Raw genomic sequence first — 23,540 nt, 5'->3', positions numbered from 1 at the left:
TTTTTCAAATGACAATAGAAAATCCCATTGTTCATTAATTAAGACTCTGTTAATTTTGATGCATCACAATATTTACCTGTCCAGTATATTTATAGACGTTGTCGACATCAAAGAATTCTAAAGGGTTCTTCATTTGAACGACATAAGCGCCGTTTTTGAGAGCATCTCTCCTATTGGGGTCGGAATCAAAGGTGTTGTTAAGGACGGGTGTAATACTGCAGTTTCCAAAAGTCTTATCAATAGTGTAAGATAACCCTGTAAAACATACAGATATCCAAGCATTAAAAAATTGGCATTAGTATTAGCGAAAGGCATCGCTATCCATGTTACATACTCTTTAAAGATTGCACAAGTTAATTACACCTTACGACACAAAGATTGTAACAGACACAAGTGGATTACATCTGACTACACAAAGATTGTAACAGACACAAGTGGATTACACCTGACTACACAAAGATTGTAACAGACACAAGTGGATTACACCTGACTACACCAAGATTGTAACAGACACAAGTGGATCACACCTGACTACACAAAGATTGTAACAGACACAAGTGGATTACACCTGACTACACAAAGATCGTAACAGACACAAGTGGATTACACCTGACTACACAAAGATTGTAACAGACACAAGTGGATTACACCTGACTACACAAAGATCGTAACAGACACAAGTGGATTACACCTGACTACACAAAGATCGTAACAGACACAAGTGGATTACACCTGACTACACAAAGATTGTAACAGACACAAGTGGATTACACCTGACTACACAAAGATCGTAACAGACACAAGTGGATTACACCTGACTACACAAAGATCGTAACAGACACAAGTGGATTACACCTGACTACACAAAGATCGTAACAGACACAAGTGGATTACACCTGACCAAGTTAATTATATCTTACAACACAAAGTTGATAATAATTGGATAATATTTGGGTAATAGTCGGGTATTAGTAGGGTAATAGCTGGGTATTTGTTTCACGAGTCTGAAGAAATATTCTCACCTGTGTTGAAATCGTTTATATATGACATCGGATTCCCCGTGTTAAATTTGCCGCCTGGTGGTGACGTAGCCATGTCATACCGCACAAGTTTGTATGTATAGTCGTACCAGATCTGTATCAACAGTTGAGTAAGAAACATCGGATAACCTATCGTCTTAGAGCATATCTAGTACTACAGTATAGAGAGACATCGAACGTAGCTTGTCAGCTAATCATAATCCTAACTCAAATTCCATAAAACATCTAAGTACACATTTAAAACTTCAATCCTGACAGACATATTACTTTTGAAATAAATTTGACCCTCTCCCCCATCCTACACACACATACCAAAAGCACACACATTCACACACATACTCACACTCACACACATCCACACACACACACACATCCACACACACACACACACATACAGAATGGGGATAATGTGTTACGTACATGTGCCTCATATGCCATCTGAACATCAGGTACAACGATTTCCAGCAAATAGGAAAATTGGCTATCTATAGCCGGGAATGGATCTGGTGATAACCAGCCTGAGAAAGTAGAACGAAACGATATGAAAGGCAGATATTGTAAGTTTTTTTATCAATTTCAACCGTTCTAAAATGTTTATGGTTTTAATCGTCTTATCAACAACATGACTTCAAATGAAAGTTTAACATTTCGATTTTCTTTCTCTTTAAAATGTTGTTCCATTCCGATTGGCATACATTTTCTTTATAAATGGTATAAACCTTGTAGACAACTTTATAGCTCTTTAGTGATGTAGATATAAGAAGGGACTTACCAAAGAGGATTTCAATATCTACTGCATCGTAATATGTAGTCTGTAAATTAAAAGAGAACCAATTTAAAAAACAACATCCACACTGTTATGATATCAAGGATGCATGAAACTCAGAAGCCTAAAAATCGGAACATTCAAATTATGTTCTGGTGACGATGAATGTTGAAATGGTAGAATGTAATTTATAAGGAAACAATATGTCGATGCAACTCTTTAATCGCAACAGGCATTAGAGTTTGAAAATTTGTTTAAATCCTTTGTGATGTATTGTAATTTTCACTCAAATGACTTTTTTTTTCAAAAAACCAGAGACGGACTAAAATATTTATATCTGTGTCCTAAAAAATTAAGAAAAGTGATTCACCAAATCACCATTCGCGTATTTCTAATCTATGATTTGTGTTGTTAGTTCATGCAAAATTTCTGTCTAAAAACTTGAAATTTATGCATAAGAGAACTACCCTAGTAACGGAAAAACCATGTTGCTATCCGCCATTAGCTTAAAACTGGAAATTCCACTTACTTGACACAAATTCATGACTGATAGAATGTGTCATTTTTTAAAGTATTAGACAGATTTCAATTAGATCGATTATCACCACAAAACACAGATTTCAAAATTGTGCATTTCGACTTTGTGGAATACTTTCATAACTTCTTTTTTTAATATCTGACATATCGTTCAGGTTGATTTTAATATTTGACGGTGGTTAAATGTCGATTCATCATTTCGATATATAAGTGGTTGATGAACGAAAAGTCAATTTGAAATAAAATAGACACGTCGATATTCAGATTAAACTGGTTTCGCCACACCAAGATACTCACCGTCATGTCTGCCTCGTAAGCTGGTACTTGAAGCATGTTGTTGTACACGGCTTGACGGAGATTGGTGTATGCTTGGTAAACATCAATCTCCCTGACTAACGGACCGTTCACTGTTCCTGTCAACATGATTGTGTGTGTTTATCATTTTTCAAATATTTTTGGTAGTACTAGTAACCTCTTTGCTACATCATACCTTTGTGTTACAATTATCTATATCTCGTGACGGGAATTATAAAAAAAATAACATGTTTGAGAATTAATGATGCTAAACGGAACAAATTTTACTTTGGTTAAAAACGTATATAATGACGTAAATTAAAATTTCTAGCAGCATAATAAGGACACTCATATCACCGATGGATTGAGGACACTCATATCACCGCTGGAATAAGGACACTCATATCACCGATGGATTGAGGACACTCATATCACCGCTGGATTGAGGACACTCATATCACCGATGGAATAAGGACACTCATATCACCGCTGGAATAAGGACACTCATATCACCGCTGGAATAAGGACACTCATATCACCGATGGATTGAGGACACTCATATAACCGCTGGAATAAGGACACTCATTTCACCGATGGATTGAGGACACTCATATCACCGCTGGAATAAGGACACTCATATCACCGATGGATTGAGGACACTCATATCACCGCTGGATTGAGGACACTCATATCACCGATGGAATAAGGACACTCATATCACCGCTGGAATAAGGACACTCATATCACCGCTGGAATAAGGACACTCATATCACCGCTGGAATAAGGACACTCATATCACCGATGGAATAAGGACACTCATATCACCGATGGAATGAGGACATTCATATCAACGCTGGAATGAGGACACTCACATCACCGATGGAATGAGGACACTCACATCACCGCTTGAATGAAGACACTCACATCAACGATGGAATGAGGACACTCATATCACCGATGGAATGAGGACACTCATATCACCGCTGGAATGAGGACACTCATATCACCGATGGAATAAGGACACTCATATCACCGATGGAATAAGGACACTCACATCACCGATGGAATGAGGACACTCACATCAACGATGGAATGAGGACACTCACATCACCGATGGAATGAGGACACTCACATCAACGATGGAATGAGGACACTCACATCAACGATGGAATGAGGACACTCACATCAACGATGGAATGAGGACAATCATATCACCGCTGGAATGAGGACACTCATATCACCGCTGGAATGAGGACACTCATATCACCGATGGAATGAGGACACTCATATCAACGATGGAATGAGGACACTCATATCACCGATGGAATGAGGACACTCATATCACCGATGGAATAAGGACACTCATATCACCGATTGAATAAGGACACTCATATCACCGACGGCAGTGTAAATAAAGGGTATATTTATCTACACACTCAAATATTTTCTGTCAGTTGTTGGGAGCAGAACATCTTATCACAGACAGAAGTACCGTATCTAGCAGTTGTTTTCATCTTCGTCATTTTAATGGCTTTTATTCAATCTATAAAGATATTGTTTCTGTAACGGGGGTTAAATATAACTGATGTATTGTTTCTTATGACAATTTTTCCGTTTGACGAAATAGATAAAATCGTTGGGAAACATCCTTTATATTTTCAATTTGGGGTGGGGGGGTGGGGGTGGGGGTTGACAAAACAATGAAATATGTTTATTAATTCTGATTGTAGTTGATATGACTATTTCACATACTGGAGTAGTGATCGCACGTGCTCTCGTGCAAGACGGATCCATCCCCGATATGTCGTCTGCTGAGACGACAGTTGTTGTCCTGGTCACCACTACACCACTCGTAACTATTACAGACGAAGTCGACACTCTCTATACAGTACCGGGCACAGTCCTTTACATTGCCCACGTATCCGTAAGTCTGGTCCCCTACCTGTTCTATAGATTTCCTCGACACCAAAGTAAACTGCGCTGTAAAAAGATTAACAATGGTAATTGAAGTAACCATAACCATCACTATCTACACAATGGTAAAAGAGTGAACCACCACTATCTACACATTGGTTAAAGAGTGAACCACCATTGTCTACACAATGGTTAAAGGGTAAACCACCACTATCTACACGATGGTTAAAGAGTGAGCCACCACTATCTACACAATGGTTAAAGAGTGAACCCCCACTATCTACACAATGGTTAAAGAGTGAACCACCACTATCTACACAATGGTTAAATAGTGAACCCCCACTATCTACACAATGGTTAAAGAGTGAACCACCACTATCTACACAATGGTTAAAGAGTGAACCACCACTATCTACACAATGGTTAAAGAGTGAACCACCACTATCTACACAATGGTTAAAGAGTGAACCACCACTGTCTACACAATGGTTATATAGTGAACCACCACTATTTACACAATGGTTAAAGAGTGAACCACCACTATCTACACAATGGTTAAAGAGTGAACCACTACTATCTACACAATGGTTAAAGAGTGAACCACCACTATCTACACAATGATGAGTTGTTAACCAGATAGAAGTACATGGCTTTTCATTTTTCAACCAAGAAAAATAGATGAAATATCTAACATGTCTTAGTTTTATATAAAAAAAAAGTCCCGGTTTTATTGTGGTTCTGGTTTACATAAGAGGATATTTGACGAGTTTGCTTTCTTTGCGTTTCATATTTCATTATCATTTGAGAAAACAGATCACGTTAATTTTCATCATTTAATTGATGAAAATAATGATACCTATTCAAAGTGCTTCTGTTTATTTTTGTTGATAATATGACTGGAACATGGTAATACTTACAAGATGGCGGTGACCTGTCCAGGAGAGTAGCGATGACGTAAACATTGGAGTAATCATACTGCAGCTGAACATTCTGTATTCGGATATTCGACACGTTCGCATTCAGAACAAACGCACTTTGAGCTCCTTGTTTAATTTGCAGATTTGTGTAAGGCGAATAGGAGCCTGAAAAAGTCAAAATTATTGAAAGAAGAAGAAAAAACGAAAAGGTAATATCACTTGGTTCTGTTCGCTCTGAATCTTGTCGACAGACATTTTGTAATATTTTTTCCTTAAAAATAACAAGACGTTATATCATATCTGGACATCTAAGCAACTGTCCTATTTTCAATCGGATGTCATAAAAATATATTTTATCACCAAACGTTTTCATTGTGGATATTTTTTCAGTCGGATATCACATAAATGTATTATATTACACAATGGTTTCATTGCAGATTTTTCACTACGCTGGATTACAAACTGCCAGGTATGAGTTTCGTTTCGGCGTAACGTAGTTAGTCTTTGAGCCCTCCAGTTTTCCAAAAGCAAGATTTAGAATTGATTTCAGTGTTATTTTGGTTTATCTAGATTCTTATTTCCAAATGAATATGAGAAGTAATTCAAACTATTCAGCAATCCACATGACAAAAATTTGATTAAACATTCATCCTCAGGCAATACCATTCACCTTCAGGCAATAATATTCACCTTCAGATAAGAACATTCATTTCCAGGCATTGATATTCACCTTCAGGCAATAACATTCAACCTTCAGGCACTAACATTCACCTTCAGGCAATAACAAACGAGTCCTTTTTAGGATAAACATAACTAAATCAAGAAAATATTATTCCCGATTACAAAGAGTACAAAAAGAATCATATTTCAAAAGCATATATTAAAGATTCAATCCTTCTGGATATTTTACATCACGTCGTCTGAGAGTTATGCCCTACCTGGAAACCTAACCTTGAACTGGAGACTGGACTGGTTAGAATAACATGACGTCACATCAAACACGGACATGTCCGGATGACCATTGTCAAAATCAAGGATATTGTAGATGACCGACATGTCTCCAAACTATTCACCGAAAAAGCATGAATTTTATAAGTTTTGTAATTCATAAAATATACGATCGTTGATTATAAATATATTATGCTTTATATGTTAAAAATACCATAAAACAATAAATATTTTATTTGATATTTTCTGAATTACAAAATCAATAGATATATATGCAGTATTTACATCACACTTTAAAATATCAACATCAGATAATAACGAAACCATCAAATAATAACGAAAACATCAGATAATAACGAAAACATCAGATAATAACGAAAACATCAAATAATAACGAAAACATCAGATAATAACGAAAACATCAGATAATAACGAATGCATGAAATAATAACGAAAAAACCATCAGATAATAACGAAAACATCAGATAATAACGAAAACATCAGATAATAACGAAAACATCAGATAATAACGAAAACCATCAAATAATAACGAAAACCATCAAATAATAACGAAAACATCAGATAATAACGAAAACCATCAAATAATAACGAAAACATCAAATAATAACGAAAACCATCAAATAATAACGAAAACATCAAATAATAACGAAAACATCAGATAATAACGAAAACATCAGATAATAACGAAAACCATCAGATAATAACGAAAACATCAGATAATAACGAAAACCATCAGATAATAACGAAAACATCAGATAATAACGAAAACATCAAATAATAACGAAAACATCAGATAATAACGAAAACCATCAAATAATAACGAAAACATCAAATAATAACGAAAACCATCAAATAATAACGAAAACATCAAATAATAACGAAAACATCAGATAATAACGAAAACATCAGATAATAACGAAAACCATCAGATAATAACGAAAACATCAGATAATAACGAAAACCATCAGATAATAACGAAAACATCAGATAATAACGAAAACATCAGATAATAACGAAAACATCAGATAATAACGAAAACCATCAGATAATAACGAAAACAATAACGAAAACATCAGATAATAACGAAAACCATCAGATAATAACGAAAACCATCAGATAATAACGAAAACATCAGATAATAACGAAAACATCAGATAATAACGAAAACATCAGATAATAACGAAAACCATCAGATAATAACGAAAACCATCAGATAATAACGAAAACATCAGATAATAACGAAAACCATCAGATAATAACGAAAACATCAGATAATAACGAAAACCATCAGATAATAACGAAAACATCAGATAATAACGAAAACATCAGATAATAACGAAAACATCAGATAATAACGAAAACCATCAGATAATAACGAAAACAATAACGAAAACATCAGATAATAACGAAAACCATCAGATAATAACGAAAACCATCAGATAATAACGAAAACATCAGATAATAACGAAAACATCAGATAATAACGAAAACATCAGATAATAACGAAAACCATCAGATAATAACGAAAACCATCAGATAATAACGAAAACATCAGATAATAACGAAAACCATCAGATAATAACGAAAACATCAAATAATAACGAAAACCATCAGATAATAACGAAAACATCAGATAATAACGAAAACATCAGATAATAACGAAAACCATCAAATAATAACGAAAACATCAGATAATAACGAAAACATCAAATAATAACGAAAACCATCAGATAATAACGAAAACACCGGGGTTTTTTATACTTTTAAAAAATAAAAACGATTTACTATATATCATTTATATAAATTCTTTAATAAAATAATTGTAGGTGCTAAGAGTTTAATACTTAATCAAATACAAAATTAATGGTAAATAATTTATATATACAAAATGAAAAAAAGATAACTACTGTGTGTTTAAATAACACGATAAAAAAGATAACTACTGTGTGTTTAAATCACACGATAAAAAAGATAACTACTGTGTGTTTAAATAACACGATAACAAAGATAACTACTGTGTGTTTAAATAACACGATAAAAAAGATAACTACTGTGTGTTTAAATAACACGATAAAAAAGATAACTACTGTGTGTTTAAATAACACGATAACAAAGATAACTACTGTGTGTTTAAATAACACGATAACAAAGATAACTACTGTGTGTTTAAATAACACGATAAAAAGATAACTACTGTGTGTTTAAATAACACGATGAAAAGATCAATGTTTAAATCGCTGAGGGAATCTCTCAAAAGTTACTTACGGACGTCAAGTAGATTATTAACATATATGGAATGTCAGCAGGGTTGGTACTACCATCATCAGGATGTTCTGTATATATTTTCTGTCAACATAATAAAAATACTACTATGACCATCATCAGCATGTTCTGTATATATATCCTGTAAACATCTAAACATCGGTACTACCATCATCAGCATGTTCTGTATACATATCCTGTAAACATCTAAACATCGGTACTACCATCATCAGCATGTTCTGTATATATATCCTGTAAACATCTAAACATCGGTACTACCATCATCAGCATGTTCTGTATACATATCCTGTAAACATCTAAACATCGGTACTACCATCATCAGCATGTTCTGTATACATATCCTGTAAACATCGGTACTACCATCATCAGCATGTTCTGTATATATATCCTGTAAACATCTAAACATCGGTACTACCATCATCAGCATGTTCTGTATACATATCCTGTAAACATCGGTACTACCATCATCAGCATGTTCTGTATACATATCCTGTAAACATCGGTACTACCATCATCAGCATGTTCTGTATACATATCCTGTAAACATCGGTACTACCATCATCAGCATGTTCTGTATACATATCCTGTAAACATCGGTACTACCATCATCAACATGTTCTGTATACATATCCTGTAAACATCGGTACTACCATCATCAACATGTTCTGTATACATATCCTGTAAACATCGGTACTACCATCATCAGCATGTTCTGTATACATATCCTGTAAACATCTAAACATCGGTACTACCATCATCAGGATGTTCTGTATACATATCCTGTAAACATCGGTACTACCATCATCAGCATGTTCTGTATACATATCCTGTAAACATCTAAACATCGGTACTACCATCATCAGCATGTTCTGTATACATATCCTGTAAACATCGGTACTACCATCATCAGCATGTTCTGTATACATATCCTGTAAACATCGGTACTACCATCATCAGGATGTTCTGTATACATATCCTGTAAACATCGGTACTACCATCATCAGCATGTTCTGTAAACATCGGTACTACCATCATCAGCATGTTCTGTATACATATCCTGTAAACATCGGTACTACCATCATCAGCATGTTCTGTATACATATCCTGTAAACATCGGTACTACCATCATCAGCATGTTCTGTAAACATCGGTACTACCATCATCAGCATGTTCTGTATACATATCCTGTAAACATCTAAACATCGGTACTACCATCATCAGCATGTTCTGTATACATATCCTGTAAACATCGGTACTACCATCATCAGCATGTTCTGTATACATATCCTGTAAACATCGGTACTACCATCATCAGCATGTTCTGTAAACATCGGTACTACCATCATCAGCATGTTCTGTATACATATCCTGTAAACATCGGTACTACCATCATCAGCATGTTCTGTATACATATCCTGTAAACATCTAAACATCGGTACTACCATCATCAGCATGTTCTGTATACATATCCTGTAAACATCGGTACTACCATCATCAGCATGTTCTGTATACATATCCTGTAAACATCGGTACTACCATCATCAGCATGTTCTGTATACATATCCTGTAAACATCGGTACTACCATCATCAACATGTTTTGTATACATATCCTGTAAACATCGGTACTACCATCATCAGGATGTTCTGTATACATATCCTGTAAACATCGGTACTACCATCATCAGCATGTTCTGTATACATATCCTGTAAACATCGGTACTACCATCATCAGCATGTTCTGTATACATATCCTGTAAACATCGGTACTACCATCATCAGCATGTTCTGTATACATATCCTGTAAACATCGGTACTACCATCATCAGCATGTTCTGTAAACATCGGTACTACCATCATCAGCATGTTCTGTATACATATCCTGTAAACATCGGTACTACCATCATCAGCATGTTCTGTATACATATCCTGTAAACATCGGTACTACCATCATCAGCATGTTCTGTATACATATCCTGTAAACATCGGTACTACCATCATCAGCATGTTCTGTATACATATCCTGTAAACATCGGTACTACCATCATCAGCATGTTCTGTATACATATCCTGTAAACATCGGTACTACCATCATCAGCATGTTCTGTATACATATCCTGTAAACATCGGTACTACCATCATCAACATGTTCTGTATACATATCCTGTAAACATCGGTACTACCATCATCAACATGTTCTGTATACATATCCTGTAAACATCGGTACTACCATCATCAACATGTTCTGTATACATATCCTGTAAACATCTAAACATCGGTACTACCATCATCAGCATGTTCTGTATACATATCCTGTAAACATCGGTACTACCATCATCAACATGTTCTGTATACATATCCTGTAAACATCGGTACTACCATCATCAACATGTTCTGTATACATATCCTGTAAACATCGGTACTACCATCATCAGGATGTTCTGTATACATATCCTGTAAACATCTAAACATCGGTACTACCATCATCAGCATGTTCTGTATACATATCCTGTAAACATCGGTACTACCATCATCAACATGTTCTGTATACATATCCTGTAAACATCTAAACATCGGTACTACCATCATCAGGATGTTCTGTATACATATCCTGTAAACATCGGTACTACCATCATCAGCATGTTCTGTAAACATCGGTACTACCATCATCAGCATGTTCTGTATACATATCCTGTAAACATCGGTACTACCATCATCAGCATGTTCTGTATACATATCCTGTAAACATCGGTACTACCATTATTTCTTTGGTCTCTTGTGAATCCTACGTAAGATTCTATCTGAAACTTAGATCGATTTCTGACTAATACATCGTCCAAGAGGATGATGATGATGATGATGATGATGATGATGATGATGATGATGATGATGATGATGATGATGATGATGATTTCCCACTCGAGAGTAAGAACACCTAATTTCACTTACCGTCAGAAAGTAATATTCAAAAGTGGCGTTGGCTTTGACTCCGGAAATCTTGAAGTCAGTACGGAAGGATGAAAACACATCACATAAGACTCCTCGGGCTTTTTTCTGTAAAATACCACAAATTATGTTTAGCATAATGTTTCAAAGCAGAGCAATATACAAGATCAGATTTTTGATGGAGTTAACGAGGTAAAACCAAGATTTGACGTGGGTGAGTTCTAGACCTGCATAACAGAAGGCCGTATGTTGAAATGTAACAAAGTAGTTACAAACACAATACATTAGATGAAGAACCAGCACGTGACTTTAATATTAAAAAATGAAAACTTACTGTTCCAACATACGCGTAGCTGTCATCCAAATAAAAGAGCTGCATCGGGTTTTTCAAGTGTACTATTTTGCTGCTGTTTGCTGAAAATGTTCCGTGAGCTTCATACGAATCAAAAGATGAGGTACTGATCGGTAGAATGGTACAGTTGCCGGAAATCTGGTCCCGGATATACCTCACACCTGATTTAAAATATATCATAATTAGGGTTCGATGACGGATACAGAGTGAACCTTAATGAGACCTCCAAAAGTTATTGACGATGTTTAATCAAATGTATCAGAAGCGATGCAAATCTGTCTTGGAAGACAAAGATAGTGGTACATTAACAAATGTCCTCCATTCGCTGCACTTACTTCAGACTGACATCTATTTACCTGTCAGTATCGCTGTGCCCGGATTCTTTAATAAAGAAAAAAACAACTGGATGTGATATATCCTTTTCCAGGCGCATATGACAAAAGATTGGTTCTGTTTCCACCAGAATAAAGACCTAAAAAGTGGACAGATCACAATGAACAAAGGAAAATATTTATTCATCATTTTGATTTGAAATGGTAGTGTTTTCCTCACCTGTGTTGAAGTCGTGTATTTCCGTCAGGGGATTCATAGTGTAAACTGGTGGTATCGGGCTCAAGTTTTTATAGTCATAACGAACCAACTTATAATCGTCGTCATACCACACCTGAGGATAAAAAGTCAAGACAGATTTAGAAACGTCGTCATACTATATATGGTCATTCCATATTTGGTCATAATATATTGCCATACTATATATAGCTATAAAACATGCTCACGCTATATTTAACTGTTATGCTCCCTACGTATTGACGTTTCGTCGAAATTATTGCGCAAAAACTTTTGTGGTCAATATCTGATGTTGATGTAATTTTTTTTTTTTTTTTTTTTGCGATATAATCGATTAATATCATAATCATCACCAAGGGAAACCTTTGACAGAGTTTGAGAAACAATGTACATTCTTACGTCAGTGGTAATGATACACGGTAACTTCTTACGTCAGTGGTAATGATACACGGTAACTCCCTACGTCACTGGTAAGGATACACGGTAATTCCTTACGTCAGTGGTAACGATATACGGTAACTTCTTACGTCAGTGGTAATGATACACGGTAACTCCTTACGTCAGTGGTAATGATACACGGTAATTCCTTACGTCAGTGGTATTGATACACGGTAACTCCCTACGTCACTGTTAAGGATACACGGTAATTCCTTACGTCAGTGGTAATGATATACGGTAACTTCTTACGTCATTGGTAATGATACACGCGAACTCCCTACGTCAGTGGTAATGACATACGGTAACTACTTACGTCACTGGTAATGATACACGGTAACTACTTACGTCAGAGGTAATGACAAACAAAAACTCCTTACGTCAGAGGTAATGATGAACAAAAACTCCTTACGTCAGAGGTAATGATGAACAAAAACTCCTTACGTCAGAGGTAATGATGAACAAAAACTCCTTACGTCAAAGGTAAGAATAAATACACTGCATCTCTTTACATCATTAATTCTGATAAACGTAACATCTTACGTCAGAGGTGACAATTGAATCCTCCTCAGAGGTGATAATCTCGGTACGGTAGTGATATTTAGTAGACAGTGTCGGTACAGGTTTGGTTTTCACTCTTCCAAAACAGATCACGCCGTTCGGAGTCTGTAATAAAAATGTTAGCGAGCAAGATTTGATGTCAATGCCGTTTCAATGAAGTTACACCAAACTGCGTTGAAAGAAATCACACTATTAAAGGTCTAAAAAAATTTTTTTAAATATTGGCTTTTTAACTCATTCTCTATTTTGAAAAAAAATAATATCAGGTATTTCATTAGATATACAGAAAAAGGAAGGTATATTCTTCAATATAATTTGGATTTCAGGACAAATATTCTTTTATAAGGTATGCCAATGATATATACCTCAAATACATTCGAATCAGTTGTGATCTGAGGCCAGAAGTCAACGTACTCGTACGTGTGAGTAAAGTTGACCGCCCTACCAGAACCAAGTATCTGTGTACCCGTGGCAACAGCTCTGACGGGAATCTGTGGAAATGCCACTGGGTCTACCCACGATGTTGCTGTTCACATCAAAATACGGTTTATTTTAACTTTATTCACTAGATTCTATAATGATATTTGAAAATAGCATATAGAAATAGCATTTCCGGTTATAAAAAAATTAATTAAAAATAATAAACACATTCGCTAAAGTTTAACTAGATAAATGAATTATAACTAGATGGTAATAGAACGAGTTTCACATTCTTTCTGTAAACATGTTTCCAACTATATCTTTATTGATATCATTGCTTCCGTATATTTCTTCAAAGTCTTGAATTTTGTACTGGTCAGTCGTCCGTTTAAGTATTTGACAGTTAAATGTTATTCTTCTAAAAAGGAATGCAAAGACAAATCTATGGTCAGTATTGAAATGAAGAGTGGCATAGAACGGTACAAGAGGTGTAATAAACGTATCTATTAAGAAAAGGAGAGCAGGCAAGGTACTAGAGATGTGATGATTGAGTCAGGAGAGACATGGAACAGGCAAGGTACTAGAGATGTGATGATTGAGTCAGGAGAGACTTGGAACAAGCAAGGTACTAGAGAAGTGATGGTTGAGACAGGAGAGACTTGGAACAGGCAAGGTTACTAGAGATGTGATGATTGAGTCAGGAGAGACATGGAACAAGTAAGGTACTAGAGGTGTGATGATTGAGTCAGGAGAGACATGGAACAAGTAAGGTACTAGAGATGTGATGATTGAGTCAGGAGAGACATGGAACAGGCAAGGTACTAGAGGTGTGATGATTGAGTCAGGAGAGACATGGAACAGGCAAGGTACTAGAGGTGTGATGATTGAGTCAGGAGAGACATGGAACAGGCAAGGTACTAGAGGTGTGATGACTGAGTCAGGAGAGACATGGACAGGCAAGGTACTAGAGATGTGATGATTGAGTCAGGAGAGACATGGAACAAGTAAGGTACTAGAGATGTGATGATTGAGTCAGGAGAGACATGGAACAGGCAAGGTACTAGAGGTGTGATGATTGAGGCAGGAGAGACATGGAACAGGTAAGGTATTAGAGGTGTGATGATTGAGGCAGGAGAGACATGGACAGGCAAGGTATTAGAGGTGTGATGATTGAGTCAGGAGAGACATGGACAGGCAAGGTACTAGAGGTGTGATGATTGAGGCAGGAGAGACTTGGAACAGGCTAGGTACTAGAGTTGTGATGATTGAGGCAGGAGAGACATGGAACAGGCAAGGTATTAGAGGTGTGATGATTGAGTCAGGAGAGACATGGAACAGGGAAGGTGCTAGAGGTGTGACGATGGAGTCAGGAGAGACATGGAACAGGCAAGGTACTAGAGATGTGATGATTGAGTCAGGAGAGACATGGACAGGCAAGGTACTAGAGATGTGATGATTGAGGCAGGAGAGACATGGAACAGGCAAGGTATTAGAGGTGTGATGATTGAGTCAGGAGAGACATGGACAGGCAAGGTACTAGAGGTGTGATGATTGAGTCAGGAGAGACATGGACAGGCAAGGTACTAGAGATGTGATGATTTAGTCAGGAGAGACTTGGAACAGGCAAGGTACTAGAGATGTGATGATTGATTCAGGAGAGACATGGACAGGCAAGGTACTAGAGGTATGATGATTGAGTCAGGAGAGACATGGAACAGGGAAGGTGCTAGAGGTGTGACGATTGAGTCAGGAGAGACATGGAACAGGCAAGGTGCTAGAGATGTGATGATTGAGGCAGGAGAGACATGGAACAAGTAAGGTACTAGAGATGTGATGATTGAGGCAGGAGAGACATGGAACAAGTAAGGTACTAGAGATGTGATGATTGAGGCAGGAGAGACATGGAACAAGTAAGGTACTAGAGATGTGATGATTGAGGCAGGAGAGACATGGAACAAGTAAGGTACTAGAGATGTGATGATTGAGGCAGGAGAGACATGAAACAAGTAAGGTACTAGAGATGAGAAAAATAAGATAATGTCGGATACTTGTAAAATAATAATCGAGAATAAATGTAGAGTTGAGTTTTGGCCACTGAAGACACGTCTGCCAGTGGTCAGTCGTAATACCCCTCACCACCGCCGTTCCCTTGTATACCTGCAAAAACAGACCTACCTCAGTAAGACAGTGACAACCTGTCAACTACTAAATATAATGTTGTGTATATAGACAAGAATTAATCTAGATCGTACTTTGATAGACCATCTCTCTCTCTCTCTCTCTCTCTCTCTCTCTCTCTCTCTCTCTCTCTCTCTCTCTCTCTCTCTCTCTCTCTCTCTCTCTCTCTCGATGCACACACACATTCAATATGTTTTTTAAGAATATACCCACTAAACCTCTTGAGATCAGATACTCATCTAACTTTTGGAGAGACACTAGTACTCACTTCTGTATACTCACCTGACCATTAGATTTGAGGAAATGCAAGGCAGCGCGAGTGGTTACTATGTGGGGAACTCCCTTCACCATATCATCACCAAACAGCATCGTGTTAGGATCCGCAGACAGATTGCCGATCTGGCACCGATTATCTAAAACATAGGGAGCCAGCCGTCTGAATATCGTTAGGTGAAACATTGGTAACACAGTGGTAAAACACAGGTGTCTGAACGTCGTGAGGTAAAACATTGGTAACAGAGAGGTAAAACACAGGTGTCTGAATGTCGTAATGTAAAACATTGGTAACACAGAGGTAAAACACAGGTGTCTGAATAGCGTGAGGTGAAACATTGGTAACACAGAGGTAAAACACAGGTGTCTGAATGTCGTAATGTAAAACATTGGTTAGGATAATGCATAATCTGGTACTGCCAATTTGTTTTTTTTTAAATTAATTCTGTTTTAATTTCAATTCTTCAATCGCAATAAATGAAAGAAGTCTTCGATATAACGATCTTGCTTCCATCATGTTCGAAAGTCTTTGATTTCAAATCGACTTCTAAAAGTTGCAATATTCGTCTTGAAATACCAGACTAACTGAATAAAAATCGAATTGAGTTTTTTATTTTATTTTATTTCTTAGTTCGGTTAAACGTGATTATAATATATTTCACTTTTTAACGGAAATCTATCTTGTGACTACTTAAGCATTTGATAATATGGCGTTTACTTACCTTTAACATAGAACAGCTGATTGTTGGCATAGTCAAATAAAAGGGTGGTGATGTCACCGTCTCGGATAAGTTTCACAGTGGCTTTATTCTCTAAATCACTGAAATATTCCCTCGCTGTCATTGAAAACCCCTTGTCTTGAATATTTGCCTCTACGCGAGTTTCAAAATCGCCGGGTAATGTAGGTAGTTGAGGATCTATGAAAAAGCGGAACAGTTATGAAAGGGTATTCCCAAAATTGACATTATAATTCTCAGAACACCTGAATGAAAGACCTGATCTTCCTGAACATTGTTTCTATTCTAAATGTTTAGAATGGAGAAATCAATCAAAGGAATACTGTCATTCAAGAAACACTAACTGATACCAAAACCAACTAAACGGCAATAAAAAGTAGCGTCTTGATCAGAGAGGGAGACTCAATATTTATAGATATCATCTACAGTTATAACTTTTTTTCTTGTAACGTCACAGTACAAATCTCTCAGAATTTCTCGTGGAAATTTAGATGCTGTTTCTCATATTTATATTAAATTATTCCATTCTGAATATCACTCAATGAAATCTGAAATCAACTGGGTTCAATAAACAAAGAAATCATAACTTATATCAAAATTAATCTCTACCTAAAACCAGAAATAGAACCTGACTGAATTAGCAATATCCGTAATTAAAGCAAATCCTATTATACTGCTGATTTGAATCAATTGGGCAAAATCAAGATTCCTTGACGAACGAGAGATAGCTTACCAGTTGGGCGCGGAGTGACATCAGGGGTTGGAAAACACTGTGTTTTGACATGGCGAACGACACTGCAGATAAATATCAAGACCAGGACCTGAAAAACAGAAATACTAGCTTTACATTAAAAACTACATTCAAATATGAATTTAACCTTCCACAAAATGCCGAAACAAGCAACAGAACATGGAAATAAAACCAATTTGTAGATGAAGGAAGTAATAAGGAATAATTAGTAATAAGATGCTCTTGTATATTGTGTATTGTGTAATATGTAAAAACTTGTCAAAAATAAAAGAATTACAAATATATATATATATATACCGTCTATATACAAGTATACAATACAAACCATGTATCAAAAAATACATATCTTATGCCATGTTTTCATTCATTCGAATAGAAGCATGATTCAGAATACATACACGTCCAAATCAAAGAAGAAATATACGGAGGACGGGATCATAAAAATCATCGAGCTTCTGGTCGACAACATCTTCGGTGGGTTTCTTCAAATAGACGATTGGCATACCTGTTGGAACCAACTTCGCCCCTCTGTTGGCTGGCTTGTTTTTTTGTTTTCTATTTACACGGTTGATTCGATATTTAAGGGCTTGTTCCCATTCTCACGATTTTCGTGCAAGAAGTCGTCAACTCACGTTCAAACTCGTAACACGGTTTCAAAGGGTGCAGGTCAATGAAAATTATGGTGAAATGTTATGGTAGCCGTAGTGTTCTCATTCAGAAATATTCGATTTCTTTGTGTAACATGAAGCTTAACATCAAACAATAGTGACATCACAAATATATTTATATATCAACAGTTTTAATTACGGTTCTATTCGAATATCAAAACATGACTCCCTTCGGACAGCTACAGATACCGGGAAATGTCAGCAGATAAAAGACCCCGTGTTTACATACATTGTTGAAATGTTTACAATATAGAGATAAAATAGAAGTATTGCCTTTGTGTTTCAGCTTTACACATTTAAAACTAGATATGATGTGTTGATGAGTTTTGAGCATTTTCAGCATGTCATATTTAAGACAACTAGATATAACATGATAATAGTGTATGTTAATTTGTGATAAAACCATATGACTTGTTATATAATTACAGTGTTGTTATCAGAAAGTAATATTATATATACCGTATACTAGTACACTATTACATACAGAAGACTATTTCGATTTTTAATATTTTAAAGACAAAATATTTCACATATTTGATGAAATATCGAGTTTTGATTCAAGTAATAATGACGAGGTACAAGTGTAATGTATCAACTACGTAGGATGAATATGGTTCATACGAGTTCAACCACGTAGTTCACTGATGAACTACCCATATCTAGTGTGCCATATGAATGAAAAAAAGTGTCGATAGTCAGTGTATATATTGTCTCATAAATTATGTATAATATATAATAATATCAAGTTATTTTATCGTATTATTTTATAATAAAAACATTTTCTGAAACTACAAACCCTCATGATTCCGCTGATAGACTGGCCACTGGACACCATGAACAGATCGCCGCGGACTTGTACCCCTATGTGTTGGGACTTCACTGATAAAGATATCGGATATAGGACATATACAGGTATATTCACACTATCTATATTATCAGTGGTACAGGCTAGTACAGTGTATATAAATAATACACAATTAATAGACATACACGTAACCTATGATTTACATAAACATGTTATCTAGAAATATACATATTGTTGTACATAACTAGAATTACCATACTGGCTTTCCCTTAACTAACCTCTGTTTCCTTATTAACCTGTCTATAAACGGGGTTTTTTTTATTTTGCACTATTGTGAATTGCGAAACGAGCTACTGTTTTACATTAACTACTCGTTTTTGCTGTGGATTGTCCGAAAGACAAACAAGTTTTACTTCAAGTTTATAATAAGTTACACAGTACAGATGTACAGTCAATAATAGATACAGCTGCTTTATCCTTCGTCAAGGACATCGTCAATGACACTAACAGGCGACTGGGAAAGTTATAGATTATTGAAAGAATTGTCACAACCTTGATCAAGAGGAACTGAGGTTTTGGTTGAAACTGCGTCCATATGGCCAACGGTATCGGAACCGGTAGGTTAGCCCGGATGAGGAAAATCCATCGGAGGCGGGTAGTGCGATACCCACTGAGGACATTTAGGCATCGCAAGAAAATCATGAACCGTCCAATTCCGTCCAAATTGTGTCCTTGGGCATTGTACAGGTATTCCAAATGTATGGCAGCTGATGAAGACACAAGAAGTAGCTGCTTTGTAAAGTACATCTTCTTCCTCTTTATAGATGACCAACATCATGCAAATTTAGATCAATGCTTGTAATGGTACGTTCTGAAAATTTGAACAGGGTTAGCACAAATCCACCGACCAAATTAATAGGCACTGACCAGCTATGCATAGAAAAATGTATATTTTCCAAACGTGATCATAGGAAAGTTTTGTCATTATCAAAAAGAATGTAAAGAATGTAAATAATATCATTTTAAAACACCGAAATACCGATATGTCAATATATATTAAGAACGACAATGTGATTCACAGGTGTTCCGAGAGGGTATGCGTTTTCTTCTTCATCGACGACACCCGTCATGTTAATTTTGGTCAATCCTTGTAAGTAATCCCGCTTTCCAAAGGTAAACAACAAAGTAAATACCAAGCAACGTAATAAGCTTCAAACACTTCGTACACGGGAATAGAATATTTCCCAATGACATCTTTCTGTTGACGATCATCATCATCAATCTACATCGATCTTTGCAAAATACGTTCCAGTTTAGTTCATTACTACATACCTTATCGCCAGTTTGAATTCGTTGATAAGAAAACTCTTCACTAGAAAATGAAGGCATTGGTAATCTTTTTTTTTCAGAGAAGATAGGAACGAATAAAAAGCGATCTTGAGTTCTGCAAAATTTATTTTCAGAATGAAACCCTTATTAGATAATCCTTAGCATGGCAATATATAAAGACTTATTGATGAACCACTAGAAGGCAATCTGGGATATTACAGATCGTGGTCAAAGTAAAGTAGTTCAATTATAGCCGAGAGTGCATAAGGTCAAGGCTCTAAAAACACACAAGTGAATGGCACCTTTTAATAGTTTAGAGTTCACTACAGTAGAGCCAAAGAATGAAGCAAACTGCATCATACAGCTGTTCCGTCCATCTAATTTGAAGTTTAGGAAGCAATGGAGGAAAACCCAAAGTAATCGAAAGGAAAGCCAAAATCTAGACGGGGAGGTGCAGCAGTTCTAAAATTAAATAAATTTCGTAATTTTTATATGTCAGGTAAATTTTTAAGTTATATTCTGAACCGTGCTACTATTCGAATGAATTAAAACGTGGCATGCAGGTTAAGGCAAACCTCAGCAGTGTCTTCCACCTGATATCTTAGAGATTGTACAAAAACACACAAATGGATGGCACTTTTTATAATTTAGAGATCGATACAGAAAAGCTTAACAATGAGAGAACTTTTCTTAAGCTCGATCGGTTCAGCGTTAGACTAGTAAGCAAGATGTCCGGGTTTTCGATTCCTAGTGGAGGCACTGAAGTAAAGTTTGAACTCTGTAATTATAGTAGTTGTTTTGTTGATCGAGGGCCTATTCCCAATATCACAATTTTTTCATGCAAGATGCAGAATACACATACTCTTTCATTTCCCTGTGTACTTTTTCAGGAGTCTCTAGAGACTCAAAAATAAGGAAGCACGTAACTCTGGTAAATACTAGCCGCAACATACCACACAGCAAAAGTAATCTCTTCAGCTCGAGGTTCCGTGTTCGAATCCAAGTGAAGGCATTGAAAGAATGACCTCTGTTACATATACAACTAGGGTTTGGAGGTTTATCAAACTAGCGTGGTCTTTTTGCAAGCTGAGAAACAAACCAAGATAGTGTTAATATACTCCGTATCTAGAGACACCAAACTCTGAAATTTCCATGCAATTGCTGAATTGTTCGTTTAGTATTTTTTCATTTGCTGTTAATTTTTGGGATTGTGGACCGAATGAATTTAATTCTATCTGAAAGAGAATCCATTACATTTGCTCATTCCAATCAATCGTATCTTTAATCATACCAAACTTGCAAAGCATCTTACGAAAATGAAACTCTTCTACATTTTCATATTCATACAAGAACGAAAACTCGTTACAAGTACCAACGTAATTTCCGTTTCGAAAAGGATAGTTTATTCATTGCCCTATGAAAAACCCTTATCAAAGAAAAGACACAGATCTCTGTGGTCCTAGACAATGAAGAACCATTCTCAGTGTCGGCCATCATACAACTTACTTATGACTGTAAGTAACACAACGACAAAGTAAAACAACAATACATAAGTAAGAATATATATTTTATCTCAATTATTTCACCTTTGTACAACATAATATATACATAATTTTTTCATGTTATGCTTCAACAAGATATGGACTTTCTCTTTATCAGTTGACACCTAGCTTAACCTAATTAAATGACATCTTCCAGTCGGTAATAGTTCTAAAATTCATAAAATAGATACAAACATATAACACTTCAGAGCAAAGCTACCGAGATGCTTTTGTTCCCGTAGGAGTTCGTCGCCATTTTATTAAGTTGGAATCTTCAATAGTGGCAGGGTTTCAGAAAATGTCTACTTACTTACAGTTCAATCATTTTATTGAAATATATTTGAAACCTCAAATCAACATCAACAGCAGAGAACATTGGTCGTCGAAAGTTCCCTGTACCCATATAAAATGCTAATTAAAAGAGCTTTCCGCATGCGTGTATTTGTTTCACGCCTTTGATTTATAATGAATAATTTATTATCAAAACACAAAATTAGGAAATACAGACAGATATCCAACAAATTGTGATAAAAAGTACCATGTCTTTTCCATAACGTATATAATCATCTCAGGGTATATTCATTTCCTTTTAGAAAGTCATGTTTTGAAAATAGATTACCAGTTAAACTTCACTAAATTGATAACGTTATGCTATACAGTATCAGACTGTTATAGAATCGAGTGGTGTATATACATATATAACAATGCTTCATCGAAACAACACTGACAGTTTCATCAAATGAACAAATGAAATAAATATCGAAATCAGAATTGGAAAGATCAATATGGTCATAATATATATATTAAAGTATAACAGAAAAAAAACAATGTGTGGTGAAATATGTCAAAATAAACTTGAATTTTCATGATGGTTAACTATATAAATTGCCTAGATAAATTGTTACTAGGTAGTAGTCTATTTACAGAAAAAGAATGAATTAAAAAAACCACCTGAGTACCAATGTAACTAGGCAATTTATATATAAAGTAGAGTACCACAAACAATAGGAAATGAAAGTGATAAAGCTGAAATCTGCGTCTCAATATGTATATATATATATATATTGTTTCTATTTTAAATTGTAAAACATTCATTCATTTACTCAAGATAATGAAATTTAATTATCATAGGTTATATCAATTAAAATTCAAAGTTCAAAAACTAATTAGCGTTAGCCTTTAAGCAAGACAAAAACCTGTGAATTATCAACAATGTTACTCCAGTTAAAATACCGAATAGCTATTGTTTATATCCAAAA

At 35.7% G+C, this 23,540-nt stretch overlaps 1 protein-coding gene across 1 annotated transcript in view; it reads right to left on the bottom strand.

Annotated features, from left to right (window-relative positions):
* Positions 1-20,218, bottom strand: part of LOC132557063 (uncharacterized) — a 29,241-nt gene extending 9,023 nt beyond the window's left edge. Inside the window, exons 1-19 of the mRNA XM_060221548.1 lie at positions 19,964-20,218; positions 17,921-18,008; positions 17,173-17,367; positions 16,460-16,590; positions 16,048-16,156; positions 13,945-14,105; positions 13,562-13,684; positions 12,569-12,680; positions 11,999-12,177; positions 11,668-11,772; positions 8,703-8,783; positions 6,407-6,533; positions 5,469-5,633; positions 4,390-4,617; positions 2,641-2,756; positions 1,813-1,852; positions 1,461-1,558; positions 1,023-1,134; positions 77-255 (exon numbers count right to left, since the gene is read on the bottom strand). Of these exons, the coding sequence (XP_060077531.1) occupies positions 77-255; positions 1,023-1,134; positions 1,461-1,558; positions 1,813-1,852; positions 2,641-2,756; positions 4,390-4,617; positions 5,469-5,633; positions 6,407-6,533; positions 8,703-8,783; positions 11,668-11,772; positions 11,999-12,177; positions 12,569-12,680; positions 13,562-13,684; positions 13,945-14,105; positions 16,048-16,156; positions 16,460-16,590; positions 17,173-17,367; positions 17,921-18,008; positions 19,964-20,218 (2,604 nt within the window). The remainder of the gene's footprint in view (positions 1-76; positions 256-1,022; positions 1,135-1,460; positions 1,559-1,812; positions 1,853-2,640; positions 2,757-4,389; positions 4,618-5,468; positions 5,634-6,406; positions 6,534-8,702; positions 8,784-11,667; positions 11,773-11,998; positions 12,178-12,568; positions 12,681-13,561; positions 13,685-13,944; positions 14,106-16,047; positions 16,157-16,459; positions 16,591-17,172; positions 17,368-17,920; positions 18,009-19,963) is intronic.
* Positions 20,219-23,540: the final 3,322 nt, after the last annotated feature.

Source organism: Ylistrum balloti, unplaced genomic scaffold, assembly GCF_031769215.1.
Source record: "Ylistrum balloti isolate Yb309-2 unplaced genomic scaffold, AGI_CSIRO_Ybal_v1 Utg369652, whole genome shotgun sequence".
NCBI classification, from domain to species: Eukaryota; Metazoa; Mollusca; class Bivalvia; order Pectinida; family Pectinidae; genus Ylistrum; species Ylistrum balloti.
This window is presented reverse-complemented; position numbering and strand designations above follow the sequence as displayed.